The sequence below is a fragment of the Callospermophilus lateralis genome, chromosome 1, assembly GCF_048772815.1.
Source record: "Callospermophilus lateralis isolate mCalLat2 chromosome 1, mCalLat2.hap1, whole genome shotgun sequence".
NCBI classification, from domain to species: Eukaryota; Metazoa; Chordata; class Mammalia; order Rodentia; family Sciuridae; genus Callospermophilus; species Callospermophilus lateralis.
In genome coordinates this window covers 156,595,093-156,622,936 of record NC_135305.1, presented here as the reverse complement: position 1 = coordinate 156,622,936, position 27,844 = coordinate 156,595,093, and the positions used below count along the sequence as shown (strand labels likewise).

Genomic DNA, 27,844 nt, shown 5'->3' with positions numbered 1-27,844 from the left:
ATGCCGGTGGTAGGTAACCGCAGCTCCTGGGGACAGTTGGGCACTCTGCTGTACACTCACTTCACAAGTATTAGCTCTTTGTCATTTTTTAGATGGGAGCCTGGAAGCTCAGAGACAGCCAGTGACTTTCTCCCAAGGTCACAAAAGGTGGCAGAGCTAGGACTTGAACCCAGGGCCCCAAAGAATACCCTCTTCCCAACATAGCAAGGAACCTCTTGAGTACGCAGTGTTGACAGGAGCCATCTCGCCATCCTGGCAACCCAGGGCCGGTTTTCCATGTAGCAGACGAGCATTCACCTCATCCTGGGTGGCCAGCCATGGCCAGCCCTGTGCAGGCAGCCATCCTCCCTTGTGCCCCAGTGCGGGCATTTCTGCTCACCTCACCCCTCGCTCTCCGCACCATCTCAACCAGTTGAAGAAGCACAGGAGAAAAACCTCGGTAACTCCTCCGGAACTTTCCGAGAAGACCAAGGAGCAGCTGGCGGAGGCCGAGCTTCGGAAGCTGAGGCTGCAGTTCCGAAAAATGGTGGAAAGTCGCAAGTCCTTCAACTTCCGCAGCCAGCTGAAGCTCTCCAGCCAGCAGTGAGTGACCTTGGAGGGCAGCGGGGTTGGGCTTCCCGGGCTCACCTTCTCCTCAACCCAGTCCTTCGTCGAAAGGCTCCACTTCCAGGGGAAACCCGCTGGACGCGGCCTCAGCAGGAAGCGGGTGTTGTCAGCGTCCAGGGCGCGGCGAGGACCCCGGGGAGCAGGGCGCCCACCCTCAGGGAAGGCCCCAGGGGAGGCTTTCTGGTGCCTCTGTCTCTCTTTCCTGTCCTCTCTCCAAACTTCATTCTTGGCTGGAAGAAAATGATTGTCCCCAACTCTTGAGTTTGCCAGTGACCCAGGGCCACAGTCTGGAATCCGTCCCAAAGTCCCACGAGAAAGGGGAAGTGTGATTGGCTCCGCTTGGGTCAGGTGTCTACTCCTGGTCCAATCAGCTGAGTGGGGGAGGGGCCGTGGGAGGAGAAGTGGGCGTGGCTATCCCTGCCCGGGGCCCGGCCTCGGGGAGTTCTTTGGGCTGTGCAAACCCTTGGCCTTCCCTATTTGTGCGTCCTTAGGGGAACTTCATGATAGAATATATGAAACTAGGTTGCCCTAGAAACAACGGTGTGTGTATTTCTTTGGGCAATAGAAAGGTGTTCCCTAGAGTTGAATAAACAAACAGAAGCAGGAATTCTGAGATTCCCTCCGCGGGAATCTAATGCCTTATCTGCATCCGTAGTGTTTACAGAAAGCTCACTGTTAGAAAATCTCACTGTTGGATGATGCGTGAAGTTCAAAGGATGGAGAAAACGGTTCCTTAGATTTCCCTTGGATTCACTTAATCAGGGCCGAGGCTGGTCCACATGGGACATCCCTGTGAATTTTTAAAAGGCATCCCTTCCCAAGATACTTTACTGCCATCTGTTGGAAAAATGGTCATTACGTAGGGATTTTATTAGAACAAGAAAAAGTGTCTCCTAGAAAAGTGTAATCAACACATCTGTGATGTTTTGTGGGCATTCTCCAGGGTGGTGCTGCCCACAACCTGCACATTTGTGCCTGGCCATCTGACTCCCAGTGGACGCCTGGTGGGCATCAAGAGATGCCTCCTTCCTGGTGTGGCTACTTCGCCCCATTTGATCTGGTTTCACTTTGGTGGAACTGAAGGGAGGGGTGGAAGAGCAGGGAGTCTAGTTTCTTTACAGTTAGCACCTATAAATAGAGCCAGAACTGAGGGCAGGGCCCTCAGGCACTTTTTCCAAATGCCCACCCCTCACTTAAGCCACCCTGAGAGGGAGCGCTTTTAAAATCTAGGGGCACCTCACTCTGTTACCCAGTCCGATTGCTGTCTACAACAGACAAACCTTCCTTTAGCTTTAACCACCGCACCAAACGCCTGATTCAGGTGGAGCTGTTTTTCTTTTCTCTTTACCTTAACAAAGACCCCCTTCTATAAAGAAGAGGAGAAAGTCCAGTTGCAAGCTGAGAAGACTAGGTGCTCTGGTCACCAGCTATGTGTGACTATTGAAGTTGCAACTGATTAAATGAATCGAAAACAGAGTTCTTTGTTTACTCGAGTCACATTTCCCATGTGTACTGGCCACATGTGCCTCCATGGGTGTTCCTGGATGGTGCAGATAGAGGACATTCCCATCCTTACAGAATGTCCTACAGGACGGTGGTTGGCAGGCCATGGCCCAGGGTTCAGATCTGGCTGGCTGCCTCTCTCTGTAAATAAAGTCTTATTGGCACACAGCCATATCTATTAGATTATGCATTGCCTATGGCCACTTTTACACTGTAGGGAGAATTTAGAGCTTTCAAGAGAGACCCGTGGCTCCCAAAGCCTAAAATATTCACTCTTTGGCCTTTTATAGAATGAGGTTTGCCAAGCCCTTCCCTAGAACATTCTTTAGTATTCTGAGCCCTGCTTCCAACACTTCTATGAGCCTACGGAACACTCAAGGAGCATCTGATCCACTAGGTTCCAGGTTGGGGCCTGAGATTCTGCATTTCTCCAGGCTCCCAAAGGACATTGAGGCAGTGGTTCTGCAAAACACAAAAACCTGGCCTTGGTGTGGTTTCCCATTATTGAGTTGCATCCCCACTCCAGCCCTCCTTCAGCGTAGACAGAGGAAAGGAGAGGAGGAGACCATGTCAGCTTAGTCAATCATTGGCCCTCCAAGGACAGAGACTGGATCTCAGGCAATCAGGGCTCTAGACCTGGAGGGGAGACTTTGGTCACCCAGGTGGGAAACACATCTCCCAGGCTACAGTGTCTAGAATGTTCCTTGAAGGTAATTCCTGAGGTTCCAGGTTAACCACAGGCTGCTTTCCCAACAGCAAGGAAATCCAGGCCCTGCAAGCAGAGCAGAATGAGATCACCCTGGTTTTGAGTCTCCTGAAGTCCTCGAAGAACTTGGATCTGAATCAGAAAAACTACCTTGAGCTGCGTTTCCTGTTGCAGGCCAAGGAAGACTACGAGGCCATGATTAAGTCCATGAAGGAGTTGCTGGTGGAGCTGGACGAGAAGGTGCGACTCAAAGGTCACCCAGAGCAGGAGGGGAGGGGGCATTCCCAGGATGCCTTAGGCAGACCTCTTTGTCCTCCTCCTGACTTCCCCTAAATGCTGCCACCCTTGTGTCCTCGGGGCTCCTAATTTCTGGGCTTAATCCCAGGGCACCACAATCCCGTCCTTGGGGCATCAACCAGGGGCAGTGGGGTCAGGCTGCAGCAGCGAACGCCACCCTTCCTCAGGCTCCATGCCTTCAAACAGTGAAGGCCTCTTCCTGCATATGTACCATGGGTGGCCAGGGGCGGGCAGCACCCATTTGGAACACTGCCAGGCATTACGTCAGGGAAGAGGAGAGTTCTGGAGGGCCTCACACTGGCCCTGGAGCCTTGTTGGCTCAAGATAGTCATGTGACTCTACCCATCCACACAGGTGTCCAGGAAGTACTACCTTCCCATGGCAAAGAGTTAAGATTTACTGGGTGGCATTAATGATCATGTCCCTGACTATGCATTGAAGTGCCCTGCATGGTCCAGTCCCTGCCCACCTTTCTGGCTCACCTCAGGGTCTTTGCACATGCTCCCCCATCACCACCCCAATTGTCCTCTTGGGGGGCCTTCTATGTGTCCTTTCTCCAGGGTGCAGTGTATCTTCTTCTACAGGTTAGGCTGCTGTCTGGGAGCAGGCAGCACCCTCAGTAGCAGGCATTGGGCCAGGGTTTAGGCGGGGCTGTTTTCAAGGGTGTGAGCAAGCACATTGAGAATCTGCAGGACAGCTACCGGGGGCATGTGGGGTGGACCTGGAGCAAGCCGGAGGAAGGAAAGACCTGACTCCTCTCTGTTTAACCCTCCAATCCTTGCTTAGGGAGCCATCTTGGATTCTTGCAGCTCAGCCTCTGGCATGGAACAGGGTAGGGAGTAGATTTTAAGCTGTACGGCCCCTTACCCTCTTCAAAGGCACCCATGGTACCTCCCTCCTAAGCTCTTCTCACAGTTGTGATTCTGACTTGACAAAGGGTGGCTTAATGTCTGTCTCATCAGTCTGTCTGATCCATGAGGGTAGGACTATGTCCTCTCTGTCCCCGTGGTAATAATGCCCACTCCCACACCTGTCTGTCTGGCACACGGCAAGTTCTCAATAAATAGTAACCGGTTGAATGAATCCAAAAGATCTCATTACATCTTTTCTCTGCCTCAGACAGTGATCTTCTGCGGTCAGACCAAATGCTCTAGTAGGTTTGGGCCTTGTTGCACCGTGGCCCTCCTGCCTCCCCATCCCCTGCCCGCACCTGGGTGTTCGGTCCTCATGTCCTTTGAGTCCACAGTGCCCTCCTTCTCATCAGGCTTTTGCAGATGCTGTTCCTCTGCCCGGGTGCCCTTCCCATCCTCTGTGCTTGGTGACCTCCTATTCATCCCTAAGGTCCCAGCTCAGGCATTATTTCATCTTTCCCCGCTAGATGGCCCTATTGAGCCTGCCGGGAGCACCTTGCTCATTGCCCTCCCAGGCTCACTTCCAAGACTGGCTTGTCATTCTCTGAGGGCGGGGACCATCCGCCTTGCTTTCGGCCCTTCTCTTGTCTGGCACGGGAACAGGTGTTTAATAAGCATGGATGGGTGGGTGAGGAAGGAGGCAAAAAGTGAAGAGGGGAATTGAAGAAAAGATGGGACACGGGTCTTGAGAAGCATTAGGCGAGGCCAACCTAGTGTGGGATCCTCAAAAGATCGTGGTGTCACGGCCCCATACAGAGCCTCTTGGCTGCGTCTCATCCCGGGACAGGCAGGCTCCAGAATTCCTTCCTGTGTCCTCCACCCCTGGACAGAGCTTCGTCCTTGCAGGAGGTCGCTGGAGCCTCATGGGGCTTTGCCTGGCCCCGGGAGGACGTAGCAAGTTTGTTGGAAGACAGCGCCAGGCTGGGGAATCCATTCCTCCCTCGGCTCAGCCCAAGGCTCCTGGCTCTTCCAAGCATCACCAGAGCCGCTCCAGCCTTAGAGACACCAAAGGGGCCAGGATGGCGAACTTAATCAGGAGGAGCAGAGGCTGGTGGCTCCAGGGTAACCAGTGAAGAGGGCAGCATGCCTTCAGAGCAGCGATGTCAGGGCGTGGAGGCAGCACTTCATGGTGGTGAGCCGGGGAGCAAAAGAGGAGAGGTAGGGGCTTCTGCCAGCCCCCTCAGGACACGCCCCCTTGGCCTGCAGACCTCTCGCTAGGCCCCACCTCTTAAAGGTGGCACAGCTCCTAATAGCACCTCTCTGGGGGAACAAGCCTTTAACACACAGGTCTTTGGGGAAGCATTCCAGATGCACAATTCAGCACTCTGCCAGCCTGTTTTATTTTGAGGGGGATGAGACCCAGAGTTGTTCTACCACTGAACCACATCCCCAGCCCTTTTTATTTTGAGACAGGGTCTAATTTGCTTAGGGCCTGGTTAAGTTGCTGAGGCTGGCCTTTAACTTTTGATCCACCTGCCTTGGCCTCCTGAGTGGCTGGGATTACAGGTGTGCAACCACTCTGTGTTATTGGGTTTTTTTCCCCCTGAAACCCAGGATGTGTTTTCTTTTAGTTGGCTCATATTGCTTCATGCCAGCCACCTGGCCATAGCTTGCGACTGCAGGCAATAGATTTATCTTTCTGTGTCTCAAAGTGACAGCAGGGACTGTGCCCTAGAGACTTCATGAAGGTGTGGGGACAAATGAAGGGCATTGAAACTCAGGGGTGCTGACACAGGACCCCTGACACAACTGCTTCCAGAATCCAGCAGCCTAATCTTGGCTCAGGGGTCTCTGACCCCAGCCAGAGGCAGACTCAGTGTGGGTGACAAACTCTGTCACTCACCCCGAGGCACCAAAGCCTCCTTCACTGAGGACCCCTCAAACCCAGAACAGGAGCTGGGCTTCAGACCATCCTCCAAGGTGAATTCCAGCAGCTGCCTCTAGACAAACTTCTCACTCTGAAGGGATGATTAAATAGTGGTGACCCCTTATTTCCTTGCTTTCTTTACATACCAGGTTCTCCCCAGAAAGCCTCACCCCTTAGTTACAGCCCAAACCCCAGAAGATAAAGTGCCCCTGATTCAATTGGGACCTGGTCCTCGCCTGTCTCGAAGGGCACTTTTCTTCAGAGGACATTTTCAGGCTAGCCTGGGGACTCCTGGGACTCTGGTCAAGCTGCTCCTTCTCAGTGGGGCTGACGGGTGGGTGGAGAATAAGGATCTTTGCCTGGGTGTAGACCAAGCACACTGCAGCTGGCTGTGCCCATTTCTAGCAGAGGGTGGAAATGACACATTTGAACATCTATGGAGTGAGGTTTAAGGGACAGTGACCCCGAGGGGGGGCATTTGTAGGACTCGGGGGCTGAAGGATAGAGACATCAAAATTCTCCCCTGCCAGCTGGGATATGGGGTGTATTTCACTTATCTGAAATCAGAATCAGCTCATTGTCCTATTGTAGAAAGTGGACAGTGTGTCTGTTAGGCATGCTCTGGGCTGCAGGTAACATAATACCTAACCAAGGGGCTCCAGTCAAGGGGTATTTATTTATCTCTTGTTTTTTTTTTTTTTAAGTAAACTTTGTATTTTGGAATAATTCTAAATCCACAGAATTATTAGTTAAAAAGGTAACACAGAGGCTTCCTACAGGCCCTTCATGCTGCTGCCCAGAAGGTGATCATCGTAGGTTACTTTAGGACATTCATCAGGACCAGGACTAGCACATGACTGTGAACCTGACTACCATATTTATTGGGATTTCACTGGTATTTCCATTCATGTCCTTTTTCACTCCCAGGATTCCATTCAGGACAACACAGGGCATTTAAGTTATTTGGGTTTTCTTTTTTCTTTTTCTTTTTTGCTTAACAAGAAGTCCCCTGGACAGATGTCAAGACTCTGGCAGCCAGGCCTTCCCCGTGTCTCCCGCTGCGTCCCTCCACCCTGGGCCATATCTGCTTGCTTCAGAGGAGGAGGTGACCTGGTCTACAGGGCCAGGTCTCCAGACCAAGGTCTCCCTAGCCCCTGTCCCCAAAAAACTTTGCCTCAGAGCAACTGCCCCCTAGCTCTCCATCTACCTCTCTTTCTCCAAGGGGTCCCTCTCTTCCCCTCCTTCAAATAACCTAAAAACCAAGCAAAACACAAAACGTAACCCTCCTGGGATTGCAGGTGACCACCCACATTCCCCCTTTCTAGAAGTTTCAGGGAGATTTTTCTACTTTCTCTGCTTCCCTTTCTAGGGCTGGGGCTGTCTCCACTTCTGTCCCTAGTGTTCGGAGCAACGTCCCCTCCACCAAAACTGCTTTCCCTGGCTTCACCAAGGAACTTGACTTTCCTAAAACCAGGGCCTTGCCTCCGTTTCCTCCACTAACTACCCCCGAGGAACCCTTGTCCTAATCCCCACATCATGGATTTGTTCTGCCTGCATATAGAACAGCATGTAAATGGCCACTTTCAAAGTATGTCTCCATGTCTGGCTCCTTTCATTCGACATCCTTTGCCAAGACCTCTTTTCAACAACCAATAAATACCCTGTTGCAATTCATAGATGATAAGAAGTTCCGCTTACTTACTCTTTTAAATCATTGTGATGTCCTAATTATAGTGTAAAGAAGAAATAAAAGAAAAGCTATTTACACTACAATTAAATTTATTTCCATATTTGAATGTTCTGGCGTGGTATATCAGGAACAGGGCCAGGAAACTCATTTTGTAGAGGCCCAAACAGTCAATACTTCAGCTTTGTAAGTTACAGTCTCTGTTGAAACAACCTCACTCCACCTGAGTAGCCTGAAGGCAGCAGCCTTAACAATACGTAAGTGAATGGCTGTGGATGGGTCCCAATAAAACTTTATTAATAAGAACAAACAGTGGGCAGGATTTGGCCAAGGGCTGCTGTTTTCATGGTGACAAACTCTTGGTAAAGTTCCAGAACAATTTATTTTGTTTGTGTAGCACAGGGGATTAAACCCAGGGCCTTGTGCATGCAAGGCAAGCACTCTACCACCTGAGCTACATCTCCTGCACCCCCCACTTTTTTTTTTTTTTTTTTTTTTTTTTTTTTGCTGAAATCTAACCCATTGTCTCCCACATGCAAACACTCTGCCACTGAGCTGTGGCCTCAGTCCAACTGCTTTCTTTTGATTTATTTTATTTTTTTAAATTTTTTTTTGTTTTAGGTGGACACAATATCTTTATTTTTATGTGGTGCTGAGGATTGAACCCAGTGCCTCACGCATGCCAGGCCAGCGGGCTACCACTTAAGCCACATCCTCAGCCCTTTCTTCTGATTTATAAAGTCACTTTGTTCCTGGGTCAGTCAGTGTTTATTAGAACTGAATGAAAAATACAGTGTATTTACATAGAAAAGACAGTTTGCCAGCAACTTGCTCTCACCCTGTGAGAGCTCTGTTCTTGAATAAATTGTACTCCTTTTACCCTTGCAAAAAAAACAAAAACAAAAACACAGTTTTAGGGGCTGGGTTTGTGGCTCAGTGGTAGAGTACTCGCCTCGCATGTACAAGACCCTGGGTTCGATCCTTAGCACCATATAAAAATAAATAAGTGAAATAAAGGCTTTTTTTTTTTTTTAAATATCTGTAGTGTCCAGATGGCAAGGGATGGAAGGGATGGGAGACACAGCTTGAATGCCTGATGCTGTCTCACATGTCATGACATGTGTGACATTTTTTGACCAACCCAACAAATGCCCAAAGTACCCTTGCTCTGCAAGAGCCAAACAACACCTGCTCAAGGTCCCAGACGGCCCCTTGGGGTACACTCATTTCTGCTAGAGACCATGGCTTAGGGAAGCAGAGTTCATACCCACAGGTGAGTGGAATTTCCATGCACAGGTGAGATCCCACACTCTAGTTGTTGACCGACCTTTATTTTTATGTGGTGCTGAGAATCGAACCCAGTGCCTCACACATGCCAGGCAAGTGCGCTTCCACTGAGCCCTAGCCCCAGCCCAAGATCCTACACTCTAAATTGCCTCATTTTACCCAAAACTAAGATTAAGCTGAACTGAGCAGACATCCAAAAGAGAAGAATTGACAGGACAAGAAAGGGTATTTCCGTCTCTGCGTTAGCCCTCTTCAGAGAGCCCACTGCGGAATCTATACCCCTACAGATGCTAACACAGCTGCCTGCTCTCGAGCTCCGTCTCTCTTTTGCAGATTGTTCAGATGGAAAAAAAAATCTCAAGCCAAAAACAGATCTTCACAAAAATGCAGAAGGCCAACAACCCACAGAAACTGCAGAAACAGATACACATTTTGGAGAGCCGGCTGAATCGGGTATGTGGGGTGCTCCCCTCTCCCCCCACCCCCTTTGCTCATGGTGAAGAAGGGCGTCCTCTGAACCATTGGCAGACCACACCCATTTCCCTGTGGACCCAGGAGATGGTGAACCAGTGATGGGCAGACAGGGCAGGAAGCAGTCTAGAGTTTGCCATCCACCCTCTTTGCACTCTGTCCCATCTACCTTAGCATGTGCTGCTGTCTTCCACCTGCCCCACGCCCGTCCCACCGTCCCGGGGATGCCTACCCTCTTCAGCAAGCAGAATTAGATTTCACCATGGCAGTGAGACCTTGCTTCTTGTCATAGCCAGTGACTTACTGTTGTGCTATTGAACTACATCATCCTCTTAGCTATTAGGCCTTACATGATCATCCTCAATTCACAATGACTTTTGTATTAAGTAGGATTTTCTAAATTGCTAGCTGACTTTTAAACAAACAAACAAAACCCCCAAAGAACAATGACAAAAAGGAAAGTGTTGGTCCAAGATCTGAAAAACTCAGAGATAGAAGTGGAGCCTTCAGGCATAGCTGGATGCAGGTGCTCCAAACATGTCCTTTGGACATCTTCTCTGTCCATCTCTCCCCTGGGTAAACGTCATCCTTGGGTAGCCCCAGACATGATCAAACGCCAGCAGAAAGGGAGCGTCTCTTTCCTAAGGGTTTAATATGCCTGTCCCAGGGGGGTTCCCATTGGATCAGCTTGGATCATGTGCCCACCCTTGAATCAATCACTGTGGTTAGAAGAATGGAATACAGGGACCTGAGGCCTGTGATTCTTCTTGGCTGGCTTTCTCTCCCCCAGAGTGGTAGCAGAGAGCGGGGACAGCCCAGTCTAAACTGTGTGGCAGCAGAGTGAGGAGAGGTGGTTCCCCCTGGAGGATCAGGAGAAGGGGTGGAAGGCTGGGTGGGGACACTTCACAGCCCAGAAGCTCCTGCATCCAGAGGGGGACAGGTCCTTGCCTCACTGTGCAAAACTCTTAGCTTCCTCCAAACTCTGACCACCAGGCGTTACCCAGGCACTCTGTAGCGAGGTCGCCTCATATGTCTCGGAGAGATGGGATTTTGGATCCCAAACTGGTCCCCTCTTCCCCTCACACTGGACAGGACTGGCTATGCATTCGAGTGGATTAGGGGCCATCTCTAAAGATGACTTCCGGATCCCAGAATACCCATGACCCTGAAATCTCCTTCACTTACTCCAGAGAGCCTGAGAGCCCTCCTAGTAGGTCACATCTTTTATTGCACAATCGAGTGTACAGTAAGAACCTCTGTTCCCTGGCCTCCCCTCCCCTGAGTGGCAGCCGGAGACCCCCACAGGGAAACCTGCCAAGAGTCCAGGGTTTAAAATTTAAGGAAGTGCTCACGCTCAGGCTTGGGGAGATACTGTGTTGACACTTGACCACTAGAGCTCCCTTAAATTTTATGGCTGGCTACCTCAATTAAGCCCGCCTTGACCCTGCAGAAACCTAACATCTCTCATAATGTGCTTTGAAAACCTCTGATGGGAGCCAAGCCCTTACTGTCAGGAATCTCTTTTGTAGTTGTTTCTTTTTCCATGTCTATGGGAGAAATTCACTCTAGTCCTTTTTATATTTTTTATTTCGAGTCAGGGTTTCACTATGTTGCTTAGGGGCCTCACTGAGTTGCTGACACTGGCCTCAAACTTGCAATCCTCCTGCCTCAGCCTCCAGAGTCGATGGGATTAGAGATCTGCATCACCAAACCTGGCTCACATCACCTTAAAAAAAAAAACTTAAAAAAATTATTTTTAAAAATAAGCTTTATCATGTATATTTAAGGCATAGTTGGTGATGTTCTGGAATACATGTGGAGAGTAAAGTGGTGACTGTAGCAAAGGAAATTAACATATCCATCATGTCATATGGTTGTGCATGTTTTTGTGGTGACAGTAGCTACAATCTACTCACTTCCCAGGGATTCCAAACACAGTAGGACTTTATTACCCATCATCCTCACATTGCGACTCTAACTTGTTCATCTGACACGTCTGCTCCCTCGCATCCTCTGACTTGAAGCTCCCCACCCCTCCTGGTAACCACTGTCTTTCTCTCTGTCACGTGACTTCTGTTCTGTGGCCAACCCTGCACTTAAGTGAGATCACACAGCATTTGTCCCTCTGTGTTTGGCTTATTTCACGTAGCGTAATGTCCTCCAGATCCACTCATACTGTGGCAAATGGTAGGATTTTTTTTTTTAAGGCTGAATATTGATCGTGTGTATGCGTGTGCATGCATGCATGTGTGCAAGTTCCTTGATCTGTTCATGCGTCATGGACACTAGGTGTTGCTGTGCCTCAGCTACAGCGAGCAAGGCTGCCTGCTCCCAGCTGCCAATCACATTTCCTTTGGGCTCATACCAGAAGAGGGTCGTAGGGTCATTCTACTTTTAATTTCTTTAGAAACTTCCATAAAGTTTCCCATAGTGACTGTACCAACCCATATTCCCATAGTGTAACCCACATCACTTAAAAAAAATCTTTAAAAAAAACTAAAACAAATTTATGAAGATGTACAAAAAAAAATTAGAGGGAAAAAAACAATGAACCCCCACATACCTATCACTTTGATCCAATAATTGTTAACGATTTGCTTTAATGGCTTTACCGTTTTTCACCCTCGAGTATTTTAAAGTAAATTATAGGTATCATGACATTTTAGCCCTGATTTCTTCAGTTTCACCTCTTACAATTAAACATTTGCTTTCAAAATCACAATACCAATATCACATCTTACAAAATGAGTATTTCCTTCACGTGACCCAATACCCCATCCCTACTAAAATTTCTCTAGTTGAACCAAAAAATGTCTTTTAAAAGTTGGTTCAAGGGCTGGAGATGTGGCTCAAGCGATAGCGCGCTTGCCTGGCATGCGTGCGGCCCGGGTTCGATCCTCAGCACCACATACAGAAAAAGATGTTGTGTCCGCCGAATACTAAAAAATAAATATTAAAAAAAATTCTCTCTCTCTCTCTCTCTCTCTCCCTCTTTCTCACTCTTTCTTTTAAAAAAAAAAAAAAAAAAAAAGTTGGTTCAAGCAAGGTTCATACAATTGTTAGGTCTTTTAAGTTTCTTTAAATTTAAAATAGTGGCTCTTAATCAAGAATGATTTTGCCCCTAGAGGGACATTGCCTTCTGAGGGACACACTTTAGCTTGTCACAGCTGGACTGGGGGTGGGTGGTAGTGATATTTAACATGCTAAGAAGCCCAGCCCAGCCCCTGACACAGAGAATCATCTAGCTGTAAGCACCAGGGTCTTGTTAAGTTGCTGAGTCTGGCCTCAAACTTGCGATCCTCCTACACCTGCCTCCAGAGTCAACGGGATTTCAGGCATGTGCCACCATGGCCAGCTTGGCCAGTTATTTCTGATGGTGTCATTTAACTTGTTCCTGTCTCTCATGTAATGACCCCAAACTGGAAATTAGGTCTAAAAGTCATTGAGGAATCTGAAATCCAGAGAAAAGAATCCAGCAAAGGCCACTTAGCCAGTTGGTGGCCCACTCCACCGTCACCCAGTGCTCCCCAATGGTTGTTCCATGGCCTGGGATGTGAAGCAGCGTGTGGGACTTTCCCACCTTCCATCTGCCTTCTGGACGCTTGTCTTACAGCCCAGAGAGCAGCCCTGTTTTGAAACACAGCCCTTCCAACAGGTCACTGAGCACTTTGATAAGATGCTGACTACCAACGCCAAGCTCCGTCAGGAGATTGAGAACCTGCGGTTTGAGAAGGCCACTTATGACAACATCTACCAGCAGCTGTGCCAGAGTCTGTTATCGCAGAAGAAAACCATGAACTTGGCCATTGAGCAGTCTTCTCAGGCCTATGAGCAGAGGTGTGCTGGGCAGGTGCCACCGCGGTGTGTTGGGGGACCTTAGACCATAAACCCAATGACTCTGAGCACTGACTGCGTGCAGCTGAGGCCAGAGGCTGTGTGTGACTTTAGCCCTCACAGCGGCCCTAGGTCCCCCTTTTACAGACCAGGACAAGGAGGCTTAGAGACACTAAAATACTTACCTGAAATCCAGGTAAGTGGTGGGTGTGCTGGAGTTAATACGCAGACCTCTATTCGATACTGTCCCCTAGGGAGCCCCTGCCTTTGGTCCTGAGGGACTGTCTCCATGGCCTCTCTGTGGCCTGCAGTCGGGCTGTGGAGAGAGCAGATGTTAGAGTGAGAGGAATCTGGACTTGAATCTTTGCTCCATCGCCTCACATCATTGTAGGATCTCTTTAGGTAGGAAAGAGGGTCAATAAGATGAGGGAGTGCCTGGGACACGGTGACTGACAGGTGACAGGTGGTAGTGGTGATGATGTGGTGATGATGACGGTGGTGATATTGATGATGATGTGGTGATGGTGGTGATGACGGTGCTGATGGTGGAGGTGGTAATGTTAATTGTGATGTGGTGATTGTGATGATGACGGTAGTGATGTTGATGATGATGATGGTGATGGTGTTGTGGTAATGGTGTTGTGGTAATGGTGATGATGATGATGAGAGTGGTGATGGTTGTGACATTGTTGATGGTGATGATATGGTGTTGATGGTGATGGTGGTGATGTTGATGGTGATATGGTAATTGTGGTGGTGATGGTGGTAGTGAATGGTGGTGATGGTGGTGGTGAATGGTGGTGATGGTGATGATATGGTGATGGATGGTGATGGTGATGATAGTGATGATGGTGGTGGTGATGGTGATGGTGATAATGATGATGGTGATGGTGAGGGTGGTGATGGCTGTGACACTGATGGTGGTGGTGATGGTGATGATGGTGGTGATGGTGATGATTTGGTGATGTGATGATGGTGGTGATGGTGATGATTTGGTGATGTGATGATGGTGGTGATGGTGGTAATGGTAATGGTGGTGGTGATGGTGATGATATGGTGGTGATGGTGATAGTGATGGTGGTGGTGATGGTGATGGTGATGATATGGTGATGTAGTGATGGTGGTAACATAATGGTGGTGGTGATGGTGATGATGGTAATGATATGGTGGTGATGGTGATGATGGTGATGGTGATGGTGATGGTGGTGATGGCTGTGACAGTGATGATGGTGGTGATGGTGATGATGGTGATGGTGGTGATGATGCTGGTGATGATTATGATAATGACAGTGGTGCTGGTAGTGAGGATGATGATGAGACAGAGATGACAATGGGAAAACACACTTCCTGTGCATGGCCTAGAGCTTGCAGCTCCAGTCGTTCCAGTAAGTTAGGCTGTTCCACTCCTAAAGTCCTTGGTCAGTAGGAGACCTGGTGGCTGCTGGCCAGACAGGAAGCCCCGGGGCCACAGGGAGAAGGGAAGAGAGTGAGGTGCCTGGGGACCTCAGCCCCTGCATCCTCGCAGCATGCAGGCCATGGCCCGCATGGCTGCCATGAAGGACCGCCAGCAGAAGGACATCTCTGAGTACAACCTGGAGATCCAAGAGCTGGAGCGTCTCTACGACCACGAGGCCAAGCTCAAGTCCTTCTACAACCACGAGGCCAAGCTCAAGTCCTTCCTGCTCGTCAAGAAGAAGGACCGCATGGAATTGGAGGAGGACTCAAAAAAGGAAGAAGGTACACCCCCCACACACCTCCCCACACCCCCACCCCCCCCACCACCCCCCACTACTCCCCCACCCCCCACCCCACCTCCACCCCCCACAACCCCCCCACCCCACCCCCCAGCGCTCCCCAGTCTCCTTGTGGTAGCGTCGCCAAGTCTAGCACAAAAAAATAATAGGGCTGGGCTGGGGCTCAGCGGTAGAGCACTTGCCTCACATGCGTGAGGCCCTGGGTTCCATCCTCAGCACCACATAAAAATAAATAAAGAGACTGGGTCCATCTACAACTAAAAAAGAATAAAAAAAAAAAAAAGATGCCTAGTTAAATTCAAATTTCAGAGAAACAATGCCCAGATTTTTAGGATAAACATGTCCCAAGCAGTATCTATGTGTCAGGGTGTCCTAGACCAGGCCAGGTTTGATGACTCACCAAGAGATCCCGAGGGACTCTGCACAGGGTCACAGTCATGGCGGTGATGTATCACAGTAAAAGGGCACAAAATCAACAGGAGGCAAGGGTCCGAGGAGTGGAGACCAGAGGTGCACACTTCACGGAGAGCCACACAGAGCAATGACCCCTCCCTTACCTGGCACATGTCATTTATGAGGGGCGCACACACAGACTGTGTTCCTGGGGACCCGTCACCTAGGCTCCTGTGCCTAGCACACAGCACAGTCGTGTGCTCCCAAGGGCAGGCGTGGCAGTAGAGCGCGGTGAGCCCCCTAACCACTTAGGGCAAGCACGGGGACCCGTTCACCCTGAGTCCTGGGATGCCAGCTGACAGCATAGGAGGCCCCGGAGGAGACCAGATCATAAATGATGCTGAGAAACTTCAGCTTGACCCCAAGGACCTTGGGGAACCTCGGGAGGGAGGCCTGCTGGGCCACGCCCTTCCCAGAGCCCCCGCCCCGCCCCCTCCGCTATGTTGGTTTTCATTTTCTCTGGTGCTGGGAGGGGATCCAGGGCCTAGGACCTGCTGAGCTGCACCCCTGGCCCTTGGATTCATTCTTCTCTGTTTTTTTCCTGCCTATTCCTGGTCAGTCACTCGGCACCATTGCTGGAAGAGCTTCTGAGGAGCCCATGTCTTCCTCTACGATAACGACCCACAGCTTTTTCACCTTTTGGGCCTGTGTCCAACCACCCAGCCAGTGTCCACCCACCCACCCAGCCACCCAGTCAGTCACCCACCAATGCATTCACCTGTCCATCACCCCTCGATTCACCTGCCAATCATCCAGGGGTCCTGGAGCCACCAGCTTGTGCAAGCTCCTCTCCTAGGTACTTGGCACATGTGAGTTCCATATGACCCCATGAAAGCATGAGAAGTGGGCTCTGTCACTGACCCCCCGAGGTCCATGGCAATGTGAGTGACAGGTCCAGGACTCCCTCCCACCACCACTCTCCTCATTCTTAGTCCTGTCCCTCCTGTGCCCTTTGCCCTCAGAGTGATCTGTCAGGGTCATGTTCTTTGTGATCTCTGGACCCCTCATCCAACCGTCCACCCACCTGATCCATTTCTAATCTTTAGTAGACTTCCTGACCACAGCCTGAAACGGGCACCATGCTGGAGACCAGAGGGGAGCAGTGACCACAACTGTGTTCACCCTTTGTTAGCTTTTAATTATTTTGTCACTGTGACCAAATGATCTGGCAAGAAAAATTGGAGGAGGAAAAGTTTATTTGGGGATCAGAGTTTCCGAGGTCTCAGTCCATGGATGGCCCACCCCATTGCTCTGGGCCCAAGGTGAGGCTCACATCATGGCGGGAGAGGATGGTGAGAGAGGGTGGCAGAGGAGGGCAGCTGGGACACGGCCACAAGGAAGCAGGATGTCACCCAGGATGACATATACCCCCAGATCACACCCATGACCCACCTGCCCACAGCTACCACCCTCTCGGGGTCAGTGCACCATTTAGGTTGAGGCCCTTATAAGCCAGTCACTTCGCCTCTCAACCTTCCTGCCTTGTCTCACGTCTGGGCTTCTGGGGGACACATCACATTCAAACCATAACAGCCCTGATGTCGTGCGGCTTACATTCTGGGTACAGAGCCCTGGAAAACACACATACAAAGGACACAAACACTTCGCACTGGGCAGACCCTTGGGAGGAAAGACAGACACGGGATGGAGGAAGCCAATGAAGGTCTCAGGAGAGGGGACAGCCTGCGACCTAAAGGACACAAGACTAGTGGTGCAGGCACCAGGCATCCAGATAGCAAGAGCAGCCAAGGCAAGGTTGGGGGTGGGATGGCTGGGCTGGAGTGCAGAGGGGTCCTGGAGTCAGTCCTCCAGGGACACTGAGGGACCAACTGACCACATGCCAGCAGCTGGAGAGGCAGAAAGGACACAGTAGGAATAAGAGAGAGATCCTGTCCTCACAGGGTTGACCCTTCAGGGGATCCAACAAGTGAGAAAACACAGAAGCCGGGCGCGGTGGCCCATGCCTGTAATCCAGCAGCTCCGGAGGCTGAGGCAGAAGGATCATGGGTTCAAACCCAGACTCAGCAATAGCGAGGCCCTAAGCAACTCAGTCTGTCTCTAAATAAATACAAAAATGGGCTGGGGATGTGGCTCCGTGGTCAAGTGCCCCTGAGCTCAATCCCTGGTACCCCTCGATTTGAAAAACATAAAAATAAAACACAGAAGTTAAGCTGATTCTTAAACTTCTTTTTAAAGTTGATTCTTTGGTTCTCAGAAACCCAAGAGCACAAAGAAAATAAAAGAGGGTAATTGACAGGCAGTGACCCAGAGCTGCTTTATCTAGGGTGGTCAGGGTGGGCCTGTTGGAGGAGGTGACACGAGGGAACCCGTCACAGGAGGCCCTGGAGGAGACCAGATCATAAATGATGCTGAGAAACTTCAGCTTGATCCCAAGGACCATGGGGAGCCACATCATGTGAGCCACATCATGTCATGTGCCCAGAAAGATCTAGAAAGAACCTTCTGATTGCCATGTGGAGGCCAAATCAGAGAGATAAGTCTGGGTTCAGGGATTCTGTGATTCTAGGCTAGTGAGAGTGAGACTCAGAGAAGAACTTCCTTGAAGGTTCTCATTCCTTGAACTCACCAAGCTCTGAGACCTCCTAAGAATCTTCTGTCCCCAGACTAACTTGGCCACTGCCTTGACCTTCATTCTTCTCAACCGTCACCTTTACGGAGAGGCCTTCCCTGGCTACCCACCTAACGCAGGACCCCCATCTCTGTGCCTGACGTGCCTTCTTCCAGCCGCAATGGTATTAAGCGGATTTCTTCTTCTGTTTACTTGTATATCCTGTTTTCTTTCCTCTCTTTGTCTGACTCCTCCTTGAAAAGCTCCCTGGGGCCAGGGTTTTGTGTCAGCAGAGCCTCGCCCAGTGTCTGGCACTTAGTGAATACTGAATTAGGTCTTGGTGAAGTGGAAATAGTGGAGCTTCTGACCCATCTTTTGGAAAAACCCAGTGCCCGCCCTCCCAGGACAGGGCCCCCATGCTGTGGAGCACATGCTATCTGCCTGACCCGGAGCAGAAGGGCTCCTCACTGTCACTGTTTCTTCTCTAGCTCTCAAGACAAAAAGGCACAGGAAGAATAGCAAGGGAGAGAGTTTTGAGAGCTACCAGGTGGCCCACCTCCGGCTGATGAAGCTGGTGGAGGATGGGAACCTGAGCCAGCTCATTGAGGAATTCCTGGCCAAGGAGGAGAAGAACTTTGCCAGGTTTACTTACATCATGGAGCTCAACAACGACATGGAGATGATGAACAAGAAGATCCAGGGGATCCAGGTGGGGACAGCTCTTGTTTGCCTGGGTCTGGGACCACCTATTCCCACAGCAGCCCTCCCTAGGGCACCCTCCCTGGGATGTTCCAGACCTACTCTGCGGTGAGAAGGGCCCCGAGGTCACACCAGCCTAGCAAGCATCGCTGTGTGCTCCCCCAACTCCCCCTACGATCTAACTTCTCTGAAACTGGCATTTGTGTCTCACTTAAGACGTACATTTAATGGGTTCGGGTCCCCTCTACCTCCAGTAGGGACGCTTATAATCCATGGCATACTTTATAATCCAGAGAGATGCAAAGCATAAAATATTTACTATTTACGATATATCTGGCTCTTATTCCCCCGCTGCAGGGCGGGTCCCAGGGTGCAGCAGACTGGCCAAATGCAGCCTGCCTTCTTTTTTGCTCCTCTACTTGCTAATTTGCTAATTTATTAGTTTCCAACATTTGAAAAAATCAGTATATTCCACATGCAAATCGCATTTCCTGTTTCTCTTGGAAAATCAGATCTGACCACTCTGGCCCTTATTCCCCCCGCGAAGCCGAGTTCTCCCTCCCCCCTCCTCCCCGCCCCCAGTCCGTCTCCGCCAGGCCTCTCGGGCTCGGCTCATCGCTTCTGCCCCCTGGTGGTCAAGAGCGGCACTGCATGTGCTCTGCGGGCCGAGCGTGGTGAAGGGAGAGTGGGCAGGTGAGGCCTGAGTTTCCACTCTGCAGGAGGGAGCGTCTCTCTAGACCCAGTGGGACAAGGACAAGCCATAGCAAAAGATGTGAGGACTCCAGGTTGGTTTTTTTTTTTTTTTTTTTTTTTGGTACTGGGATTGAACCCGGGCGCTCTACCACCAAGTCACATCCCCAGCCCTTTTTATTTTGAAACAGGATCTTGCTAAACTGCCCAGGCTGGCCTCCAAAGTTGCCAGGATTACAGGCATACAACACTTGAAGACCCGGCTTCCCCGTGGTCTCTGAAGCTGGGACCTTGTTAGAAATGCACATTCTTGGATTCAGAAACTCTGGGGACCTGTGATCTGCGTTTTCACAAGCCTCCAGGGGATTCTTGCTAGAGTCTGAGAACTTCTGCTCCGGAGCTGCCCAGACCAATGCAGTAGCCACTAGCCACATGTAGCTATTTAAGTTTAAATTCATTGCAATTAAATAAAATTGGAAAACCAGTTCCTCAGTGGCACTAGCCACATTCTAATACCGACATGTGATGACCACAGTCCGTATTACTGCAGGTAGAAGGTCCCCACTATTCACAGAAGATGCTGGTGACGGCCCCCTAGGAAATCTCCAGAATGGACGCCTCACACCCTCCCATGCCATCACTCTGCTCTTCATTAAGAAACCTCCGAAGCTCCGAAGCCTAGGAGCGGCTCTGAGGTTCTAAGACTCTTGAACAGGTCATTTAACTCCTGATTGGGACCAGATGTGGTGGAGCATGCCTGTAATCCCAGCAGCTCGGATGGGAGGCTGAGGCAGGAGGATCACAAGTTCAAGGCCAGTCTCAGCAACTCAGCAAGATCCTGTCTCAAAATAAAAAATAACAAGGGCTGAGGAGGTGGCTCAGTGGTCAAGTGCCCCTGGGTTCAATCCCTGGTACAAAACAAACAAACAAACAAACAAAAACACCTCTTAGGCCTCTGGAGGCACAGCTTCTTTTGAGGTGTGGTAGGGGAGAGGAGCACCCCGTTTCCTCACAGTGGATTTTCTCCCCGGCAGGATGAGATCACCCACCTGCGATCCCAGCAGCAGTCTTCCCACGATGACAGCCGCTCTGTCCTGAAGGAGCTCGAGGTGAGCCGGGTGCAGAGCATGGGATGGGGGGTCTCTGTTGTCTGTGGATCAGGCAGCCCGTCAGCTGGTACCTGGAGCAGGAAGCTGTTAGCCCCACGACCTGAGGCTGGCCTGGGTGGCATCCAGACACATTTCCTGAGCAGGTACTATGTGCCAGGCACTGGACTCAGTGCTTGGAAGTGGACGCTGTTGATCTCTCCAACTTACAGATGAGGAAACTGAGGTTCACAGAGGTAAAATCACTTGACCAACCTCGAGGAGCTGGGATGTGTTATGACATTTAAGTTGTACTTGGCAGCTAATAACAAGGACCCGAGATAACAGTGGCCTAAGCAAGACAGAAGTTTCCTGGTTAAATACATCAGAAGATTGGCACTTCAGGGCTGGTAGGGATCCATCATAATGTCATCCATGGCCCAGGCTCCTTCTAGCTTTCTAGTTTGCCATCCTGAGTGTGTGCGTGGCTTACATTCCAAATGTGCCAGGTCATTTAACTCCTGATTGGAGCATACCTGTAATCCCAACAGCTCCTTGTGGTTGCATCATAGCTTCCACAGGTCCAGCCATCACATATACATTCCAGGCAGGGAGAAAGTGGGGAGTAAACAAACATAAAGGGTGGGGGGAGGGGGTCTTGCTATCTGTCAACCAGCTTAAGTTATTTTCCAGAAGATTCAAGCTAAATGATTTCTGTATTTACATCTCATTGACCATCCATGTTGCAAAGCAGGTTTGGAATATAACTTAGGGGCCCTCATTGCCACCCCACAGTCAGTCAGGTCTTGTCATTAAGGCGTAAGGGGAGAATGGATAGCAAATACTTGTCAAAACCTTGAACTTCTCAGGAGGTCTGACCAACGTCCTCCTCTAATCCAGAGTTCCTGGCCCAGGAACCGTTCTCCTGGGGCACCTCTGTGGCCTGTGTCAGGGTCCCTGGGGCACGGGGTCCACATGGATGAAGGTGCTATCCTCCAACTGACCACTGGAGGGCAGCAGAGCACGTGCTGCCACCAAGGTGCTTGGGCTCAGAGCCATGGCTCAGGGGGAAGGCGAAGGGGCACTGCAGACCCCCAGGCAGGGTCCAGGTCTCAGGAGGACTCCCACCCCAACGAAGAATACTTGCCTGCAGTCCCTAATCCTCGCTTGGGGCCACCCAGAGTCCAGACTCTTCTTTGGGGTGGAGACAGGCATTGCCGGGGCGGGCAGGAGAGGCCGCCAGCCCCCTCTGCCCGTGGTCCCTGCATTAGCTCTTTGTTCCTTAGGTTTTAGCTTGACTTTTGGACTCCTTTTCCAGTGCAAATATCTAAGCGGGAGAATCTGTCTTAATAGCATAGGTTCCCAGGTTTTCCTACCCCCTCCTTTCACCAGTTTCTGCCCCTCTGGGAGAAGGGTTGAGCCTACTCCCTCACTGGGATCCTGGGAAGGCTCTCAGAACAGTTAGTTCCTAGCTGTGTGACCTTGGAACAGTGGCCTAACCTCTCTGAGCCTCAGGTTTCTCATCTGTAAAATGGGGCAGTCGTCCCACCTGCTGCTCATGGCTGGGGAGACTTGTAAAACCATGACTTGTGCCTGTGACCTCCCGAGCCCCGTGTGGCCCTCCCTGGTTCTCCTAGGGCCCAGGACTGCTTTGCAGTCCGAGAACTCAGGGAGCGGGTGGCAGGATGGGATGCACCCATTCTCATTTCCAGCTGCAGGTCAGAATCCCTGGAGTCCTCAAAGTTCCCTGCTGCCCCGGTCACAATTGGTCACAACTAGTCACAACTGGAGCCAGTGAGCTCTGGCCCCCAGAGGGTGGAGCACAGGCTGCAAATATTGTAAAGCTCACTGGTGACCCCAGTGTGTCACCCAGGCTGAGATACAGTGGGCTCCCAGAGAGTCTCAAACTTCTCTGTGCACCAGTGTCACCTGGAGACTCAGACGCCTGCCTCAGCCCGATCCCGCAGGTCTGGGTGGGCCCCAGACTTGCACCACGCCCAAGATCCCTGGTGACCTGACCCTGCCCGTCTGGGGACCCCACTTTGGAAACCACTGGGCTGGTGCAGATGTTCTAGATCATGGATGGTGAGAACTGTTTATGGGATGGCAGCCAGCACCTGCAGCTCCTAGGATGGGAGGAACAGAAAAGGAAAACAGAGAACACCTGTGGACACTGGCTGGTGAGGCCTGATTCCATGCGATTAGGCGACACACAGAGCTGTGTCCTGCGCCGCGCTCCTTCCTTTTCAGAAAGCCCAGGTGAGGACTCACCTTAAGGGGAATGAGGCGGTGGGCCCCACTCATCGTGGTGCCTCTCTTCTAAATGCACAACTGGGGCCATTTAACTGGTCCTACCCCCTCTCTGAGGGGTGAAGCCAGTGGCTGGAGATCCGGACCCCCGAGGGTTCCCGGCCCCCTCCCCTGGAGAGTCCCGTCCAGCGGGCTGACCCCGGGGAACTGGTGTCCGCCCCCAGGAGAAGCTGAGGAAGACCACGGAGGAGGCCAACATGTACGAAGACAAAAACCGCGAGCTCAGAAAGACCCTGGAGCATCTCAAGACCTCGGTGGAGAATCTGTTCAAGAAGATCAACTGCGACACCTCCAAGATACTGGTGCAGTTGGGGGAGACGGGGAAAGTCACCGACGCCAACCTGGCCCAGTATTTCTGTGAGTCGCGCTGGGGCCGTCCAACGCTTAGCGAGCTTTTCCAGTGCTTTCCGTGACCAGGCTTGAGAACTTATTCCTGCAGAGGTGGTGAGCCTGGAGGTGAAGCCCGGGCACCAGAGCCAGGCTGCGTGGGTTCAAATCCCATTTACACCCTGACTAGCTGTGTGGTCTCCGACAAGGTGGTTTTAATTTTTTGTTTTGTTTTTGTTTTTGTTTTTGTTTGCTTGTTTTTTAGGGCTCTTTTCCTTTTTCTTTTTTTTTAATATGGTCTTCCTAGTCGGACAGGACAGTGGAGTGTCTTTGGACATAGCATACATACATGTTATAACTTCCCATTCTGTGGTTGTACATGTGTGGAGTCTCCCTGGTTGTGTGTTCCTCTAGGAGCATGGGAAAGTCACGTCCGATTCATCCCTCTGTCTTTCCTATTCCCATCCCCTCTCCCTTCCCTTCATTCCCCTTTGTCTAATCCAATGAACTTTTATTCTCCCCACCCCCTTATTGTGGATTAGCATCTGCATATCGGAGAGAACATTCGGCCTTTGATTTTTGGGGATTGGTTTATTTCACTTAGTATGATTGTCTCCAGTTTTGTCCATTTACCCGCAAATACTATAATTTCATTCTTCTTTGTGGCTGGGTAATATTCCATTGTGGATATATGCCACATTTGTTTAATCCATTCATTTGTTGAAGGGCACCTAGGTTGGCTCCATAACTTAGCTATTGTTAATTGTGCTGCTGTAAATATTGACGTGGCCAGGCTTGAGAACTCATTCCTGTAGAGTATGCTGATTTTAAGTCCTTTAGATATATGCTGAAGAGTGGGATAACTGAGTCAAATGGTGATTCCATCCCAAGTTTTCTGAGGAATCTGCATACTGCTTTCCAGAGTAGTTGCACCAATTTGCAGTCCCACCAGCAGTATGAGTGTGCCTTTCCCCCACATCCTCACCAACATTTATCGTTACCTGTATTCTTCTGGGCAAGTTTTTGAACATCTCTGTGCTTTCTATTCTTAAATATTGGGAAAAAAAAAAGCAGGGTTAAACCCTAGAGTTACTTCATAAAGCTATTGGGAGGAATAAATAAATGAGGAGTTCTTTGAGGAAAAGAATTTCAGGGTCATTGCAATAGATGCAAAAAAGCATTTACTAAAATTCAATATCCCTTCATGGTAAACACTCCCAACCAGTTAGAGCTACAGGGATCTTTCTTAACTTGATAAAGGCATCCACAAACAAACAAACAAACCAAAAAACCCATAGCTAACCTCATACTTAATGGTAAAAAGCTGAATATCTTTCTTCTAAGATCAGGAACAAAGCAAGGGCTTTTGCTCTCTATTCTTTTTTTAATTTTTTAAATTTATTTTTTGTAGATGGAAAAGACACAATGCCTTTATTTTTATGTGGTGCTAAGAATCGAACCCAGGTCCAACCCATGCTAGGCGAGCACTCTACTGCTGAGCCACTATCCCAGTTTCTTATTCAATGTCAGAATGAGGTCGTAGACAATGCAATAAGGCAAGAAAAAGAAATAAAAGGCACACCAATTGGAAAGGAGGAAATAAAGTGCTCAGAACGGTGCCTAGTGTAGCAAATGCCTGGTGATTGTTGCCTGCATTTCTAGGCAGGGCCCTGAGCTCAGGGTGCAGAGGAGGGCACACCTACCCCGATGGAGTTCACTTGGAGTGAATGGCTTCATTGCTCTTAGAGTTGACCCTGAGATTCTTCATAGAATCTGGTTAGTGGTGGGTTAGAAGGATTTACAGGCATAGCACATAGTGGTACTTATGGCTACAGTTGATCTCAGTGAAAGGGTTCAAGGTGAAAGCAGCACAGAGAGAAACATCCGTTCAGAAACCACATGATCAACCACATGTACTAACCGTCCAGGGTGGGCCACTCTGACCAGGTCCTGGTGGTGGGATCCTTGAGATCCAAGTTCCAAGATGCTGGCCACCTCACCACCATATCTCAGTTCCTGCCTCAGGGCCTTTGCCCAGGCTGTTTCTGGAACACTGGTCCATGTGCCCAGTTCCTCCTCATTCTCAGACCTCAGTGTGTGTCCTTTTCTCCCGTGAGATCTCCCTGCACTGCCCCATGTGAAGCTACCCTGTCACCCCTGCTCCTGAGAGTGCTGTGATTTGACATTCCCCGTTTGTCTGTGAGCAGAGAAAGCTTTTACTATCAGAGGCTATGAGGTTCCTGAGAGCCGGTAGCACAGTTCAGCTGCAAATATTTCTGGTCTGATTTTTAGATAGAATCAGTTTGGGGTGTGTGCATTTTGTTGTTGTTTTTTAAATGATCCAAATCCAGGAGTTACTGAGATCAGAGAAGTCACTTCCCCCGGATGGCGAGGTCCCTGGAATCCACCCTCCCCTGGCTGGTTCCTCCATGCACACGGAAGGAGGGACTGCTCCCCAGAACTCTTCAAACGCCAGGCCATTGCTCAGGGAGGGCTGTAGGGAACAGCATCCCAGGCAGAAGGAACTGCATGAGCAAGGACCCAGCGACCAGCAGAGAGTGCAGATTGGGGAAGAGAGCTTAAGGCTGGGCTCTTCCCCCTTCCCGGTTCCCCATTCTCAGTCTAACCCACTCTCAACCCTCCTTTCACTATGGCCCCCTGAGGAGCCTTCAGGATGTTCTTTTTCTAGTGTCCCTCCTGGCGAGATCTGCACCCCGGGTGTCCAGGCTGTGTGTCCATCTTGCTTCATAAGTCGAAGCTTCTGTTTCTGCTTCTCAAGGGGGACCGCAGGGTGTGACCCAGAGAAAGTGGGTCCTGGGGGGCTCTCACGGGCAGGTCCCCGCAGCCACCCCACCCATGCCCCGGCTCTCTCGCAGCCCTCATCGAGAAGAAGACCAACGACCTGTTGCTGCAGGAGGCCTACGTGCGACTGCAGGAAGTGGACGTGGACACCGAGCCGCCCCCGCCCTTCCTCAACCCTTTCTGGGGCGGCTCTGCCCTCGTGAAGCTCCCAGAACCCCTCAAGGTCACCCCGCCCGTGCTGGGGACTGACCCCTTCAGCGACAAGCTAGAGGACAGTGAGTGCCTGCCCCTCTGGGTGGGGCGTCCTGGCCGGAGCCCTGGGGACTGTCTCTCCTGCTGGGGGTCATCTGCCTATAGCCCCTCCACATGGTTTCTGGGGACAGCAGAGCCGGGCCTTCTCCCTAGGCAGGGCCTCCCATCAGCCCCACTAGCCTTTGGAGGGCAGTTTGGTAACACTGAGGTCAGAGAAGGCACTTCCCCTGGATGGCAGGGTGGTGCTGGACAATTACATATAATAGGGGGGAGAGGGAGGGGGGAGGAGGGAGGAGGAGGGAGGAGGAGGGAGGAAGAGGGGGGAGGAGGAGGGGGGAGGAGGGAGGGAGGAGGAAGGAGGAGGGAGGAAGAGGGGGGAGGAGGGGGGAGGAGGGAGGGAGGAGGAGGGAGGAGGAGGGAGGAGGAGGGAGGAGGAGGGAGGAAGAGGGGGAGGAGGGAGGGAGGAGGAGGGGAGGAGGGAGGGAGGAGGGAGGAAGAGGGGGGAGGAGGGGGGAGCAGGGAGGGAGGAGGAGGGAGGAGGAGGGAGGAGGAGGGAGAAGGAGGGAGGAAGAGGGGGAGGAGGGAGGAAGAGGGGGAGGAGGGAGGGAGGAGGAGGTAGGAGGAGGGAGGAGGAGGGAGGAAGAGGGGGAGGAGGGAGGGAGGAGGAGGTAGGAGGAGGGAGGAGGAGGGAGGAAGAGGGGGGAGGAGGGGGGAGGAGGGAGGGAGGAGGAGGGAGGAGGAGGGAGAAGGAGGGAGGAAGAGGGGGAGGAGGGAGGAAGAGGGGGAGGAGGGAGGGAGGAGGAGGTAGGAGGAGGGAGGAGGAGGGAGGAAGAGGGGGGAGGAGGGGGGAGCAGGGAGGGAGGAGGAGGGAGGAGGAGGGAGGAGGAGGGAGGCCTCTAGGTCATCAAAGTCAAGTGGATACATAAGCCGGGGCCACCTTGGGAGTGTGGAGTGTCTCCGGTGGTGGGTTGTGGAGTGCTTTGCATCTAAGTTTAACAATTCTGTCTGTCTGTTTGGTGTGGGGGAGGGGGGTGTTTGGACCCAGGAGCGCTCTACTACTGAACTCCTCCTCTAGCCCTTTACATATTTTGAGACAGGGGCCAGCTGAGTTGCTGAGGCTGGTCTTTCCATCCCTCTGTCTCAGTGTACAGTCAGGGACTCACAGATGAGGTCTTCTCTTCTGTCCAAGGGAGTGTGGCTGCACCATGGGTGTGGATTAGAAGGGGTGCCACTTGTGGGCAGGTTAATTTGGGAAAGGTGCCCTTCTGAATAGACATGACTTGGCAATCAAATAGGAGTTGCCTTTCAGCCCCTCCACTCACCCCTGGCCTCTTTGTGCAGTGCATATCCCGAACAACTGCACATCACAGCCTTGTCTCCTTGATATTAACCAAACACCCTTGACATTCCTATCCGGGAGGAGAAACAGTGATTGTCTCGACGTCCCTGGAAGCAACCTCTGCCAGTGGTTCCCTTCCCAGCCCTGAGGATTCTCACACCCCCCCCCACAGTGTTGTGGAGGGACCTGGCCAGGCTCAGGTATCCTTGCCTCAGGTGCCCGTGAGCAGGGCAGAGCCACCTGCTCATAAGTGATCCCCCTCTGCAGTGGAGCAGCCCCTGGACCACGGCAGCCTGCGGCAGCTGGTGCTAAACAATTACACCCAGAAGGAAGTTGGCGGGCCCACAGCCTCACCAAGCGAAGCCCAAGGCCAGCGCGACCAACCGAAAGAATAA

At 51.2% G+C, this 27,844-nt stretch overlaps 1 protein-coding gene across 1 annotated transcript; it reads left to right on the top strand.

Moving 5' to 3' along the window:
• Ccdc63 (coiled-coil domain containing 63) lies at positions 1-27,844 on the top strand. The gene is made up of 11 exons (XM_076855588.2): positions 1-9; positions 413-582; positions 2,866-3,055; positions 9,198-9,317; positions 12,991-13,172; positions 14,695-14,906; positions 18,434-18,654; positions 20,369-20,443; positions 22,894-23,086; positions 25,933-26,133; positions 27,717-27,844. The coding sequence occupies exons 1-11, from the start codon at positions 1-3 to the stop codon at positions 27,842-27,844; spliced, it is 1,701 nt and encodes a 566-aa protein (XP_076711703.2).

Bases quoted from the DNA above. Each gene is read 5' to 3' on its own strand.
- Ccdc63 (XM_076855588.2), top strand. The intron at 583-2,865 runs GTGAGTGACCTT...CTTTCCCAACAG, and splicing joins CTGAAGCTCTCCAGCCAGCA to CAAGGAAATCCAGGCCCTGC. The intron at 3,056-9,197 runs GTGCGACTCAAA...TCTCTTTTGCAG, and splicing joins TGGTGGAGCTGGACGAGAAG to ATTGTTCAGATGGAAAAAAA.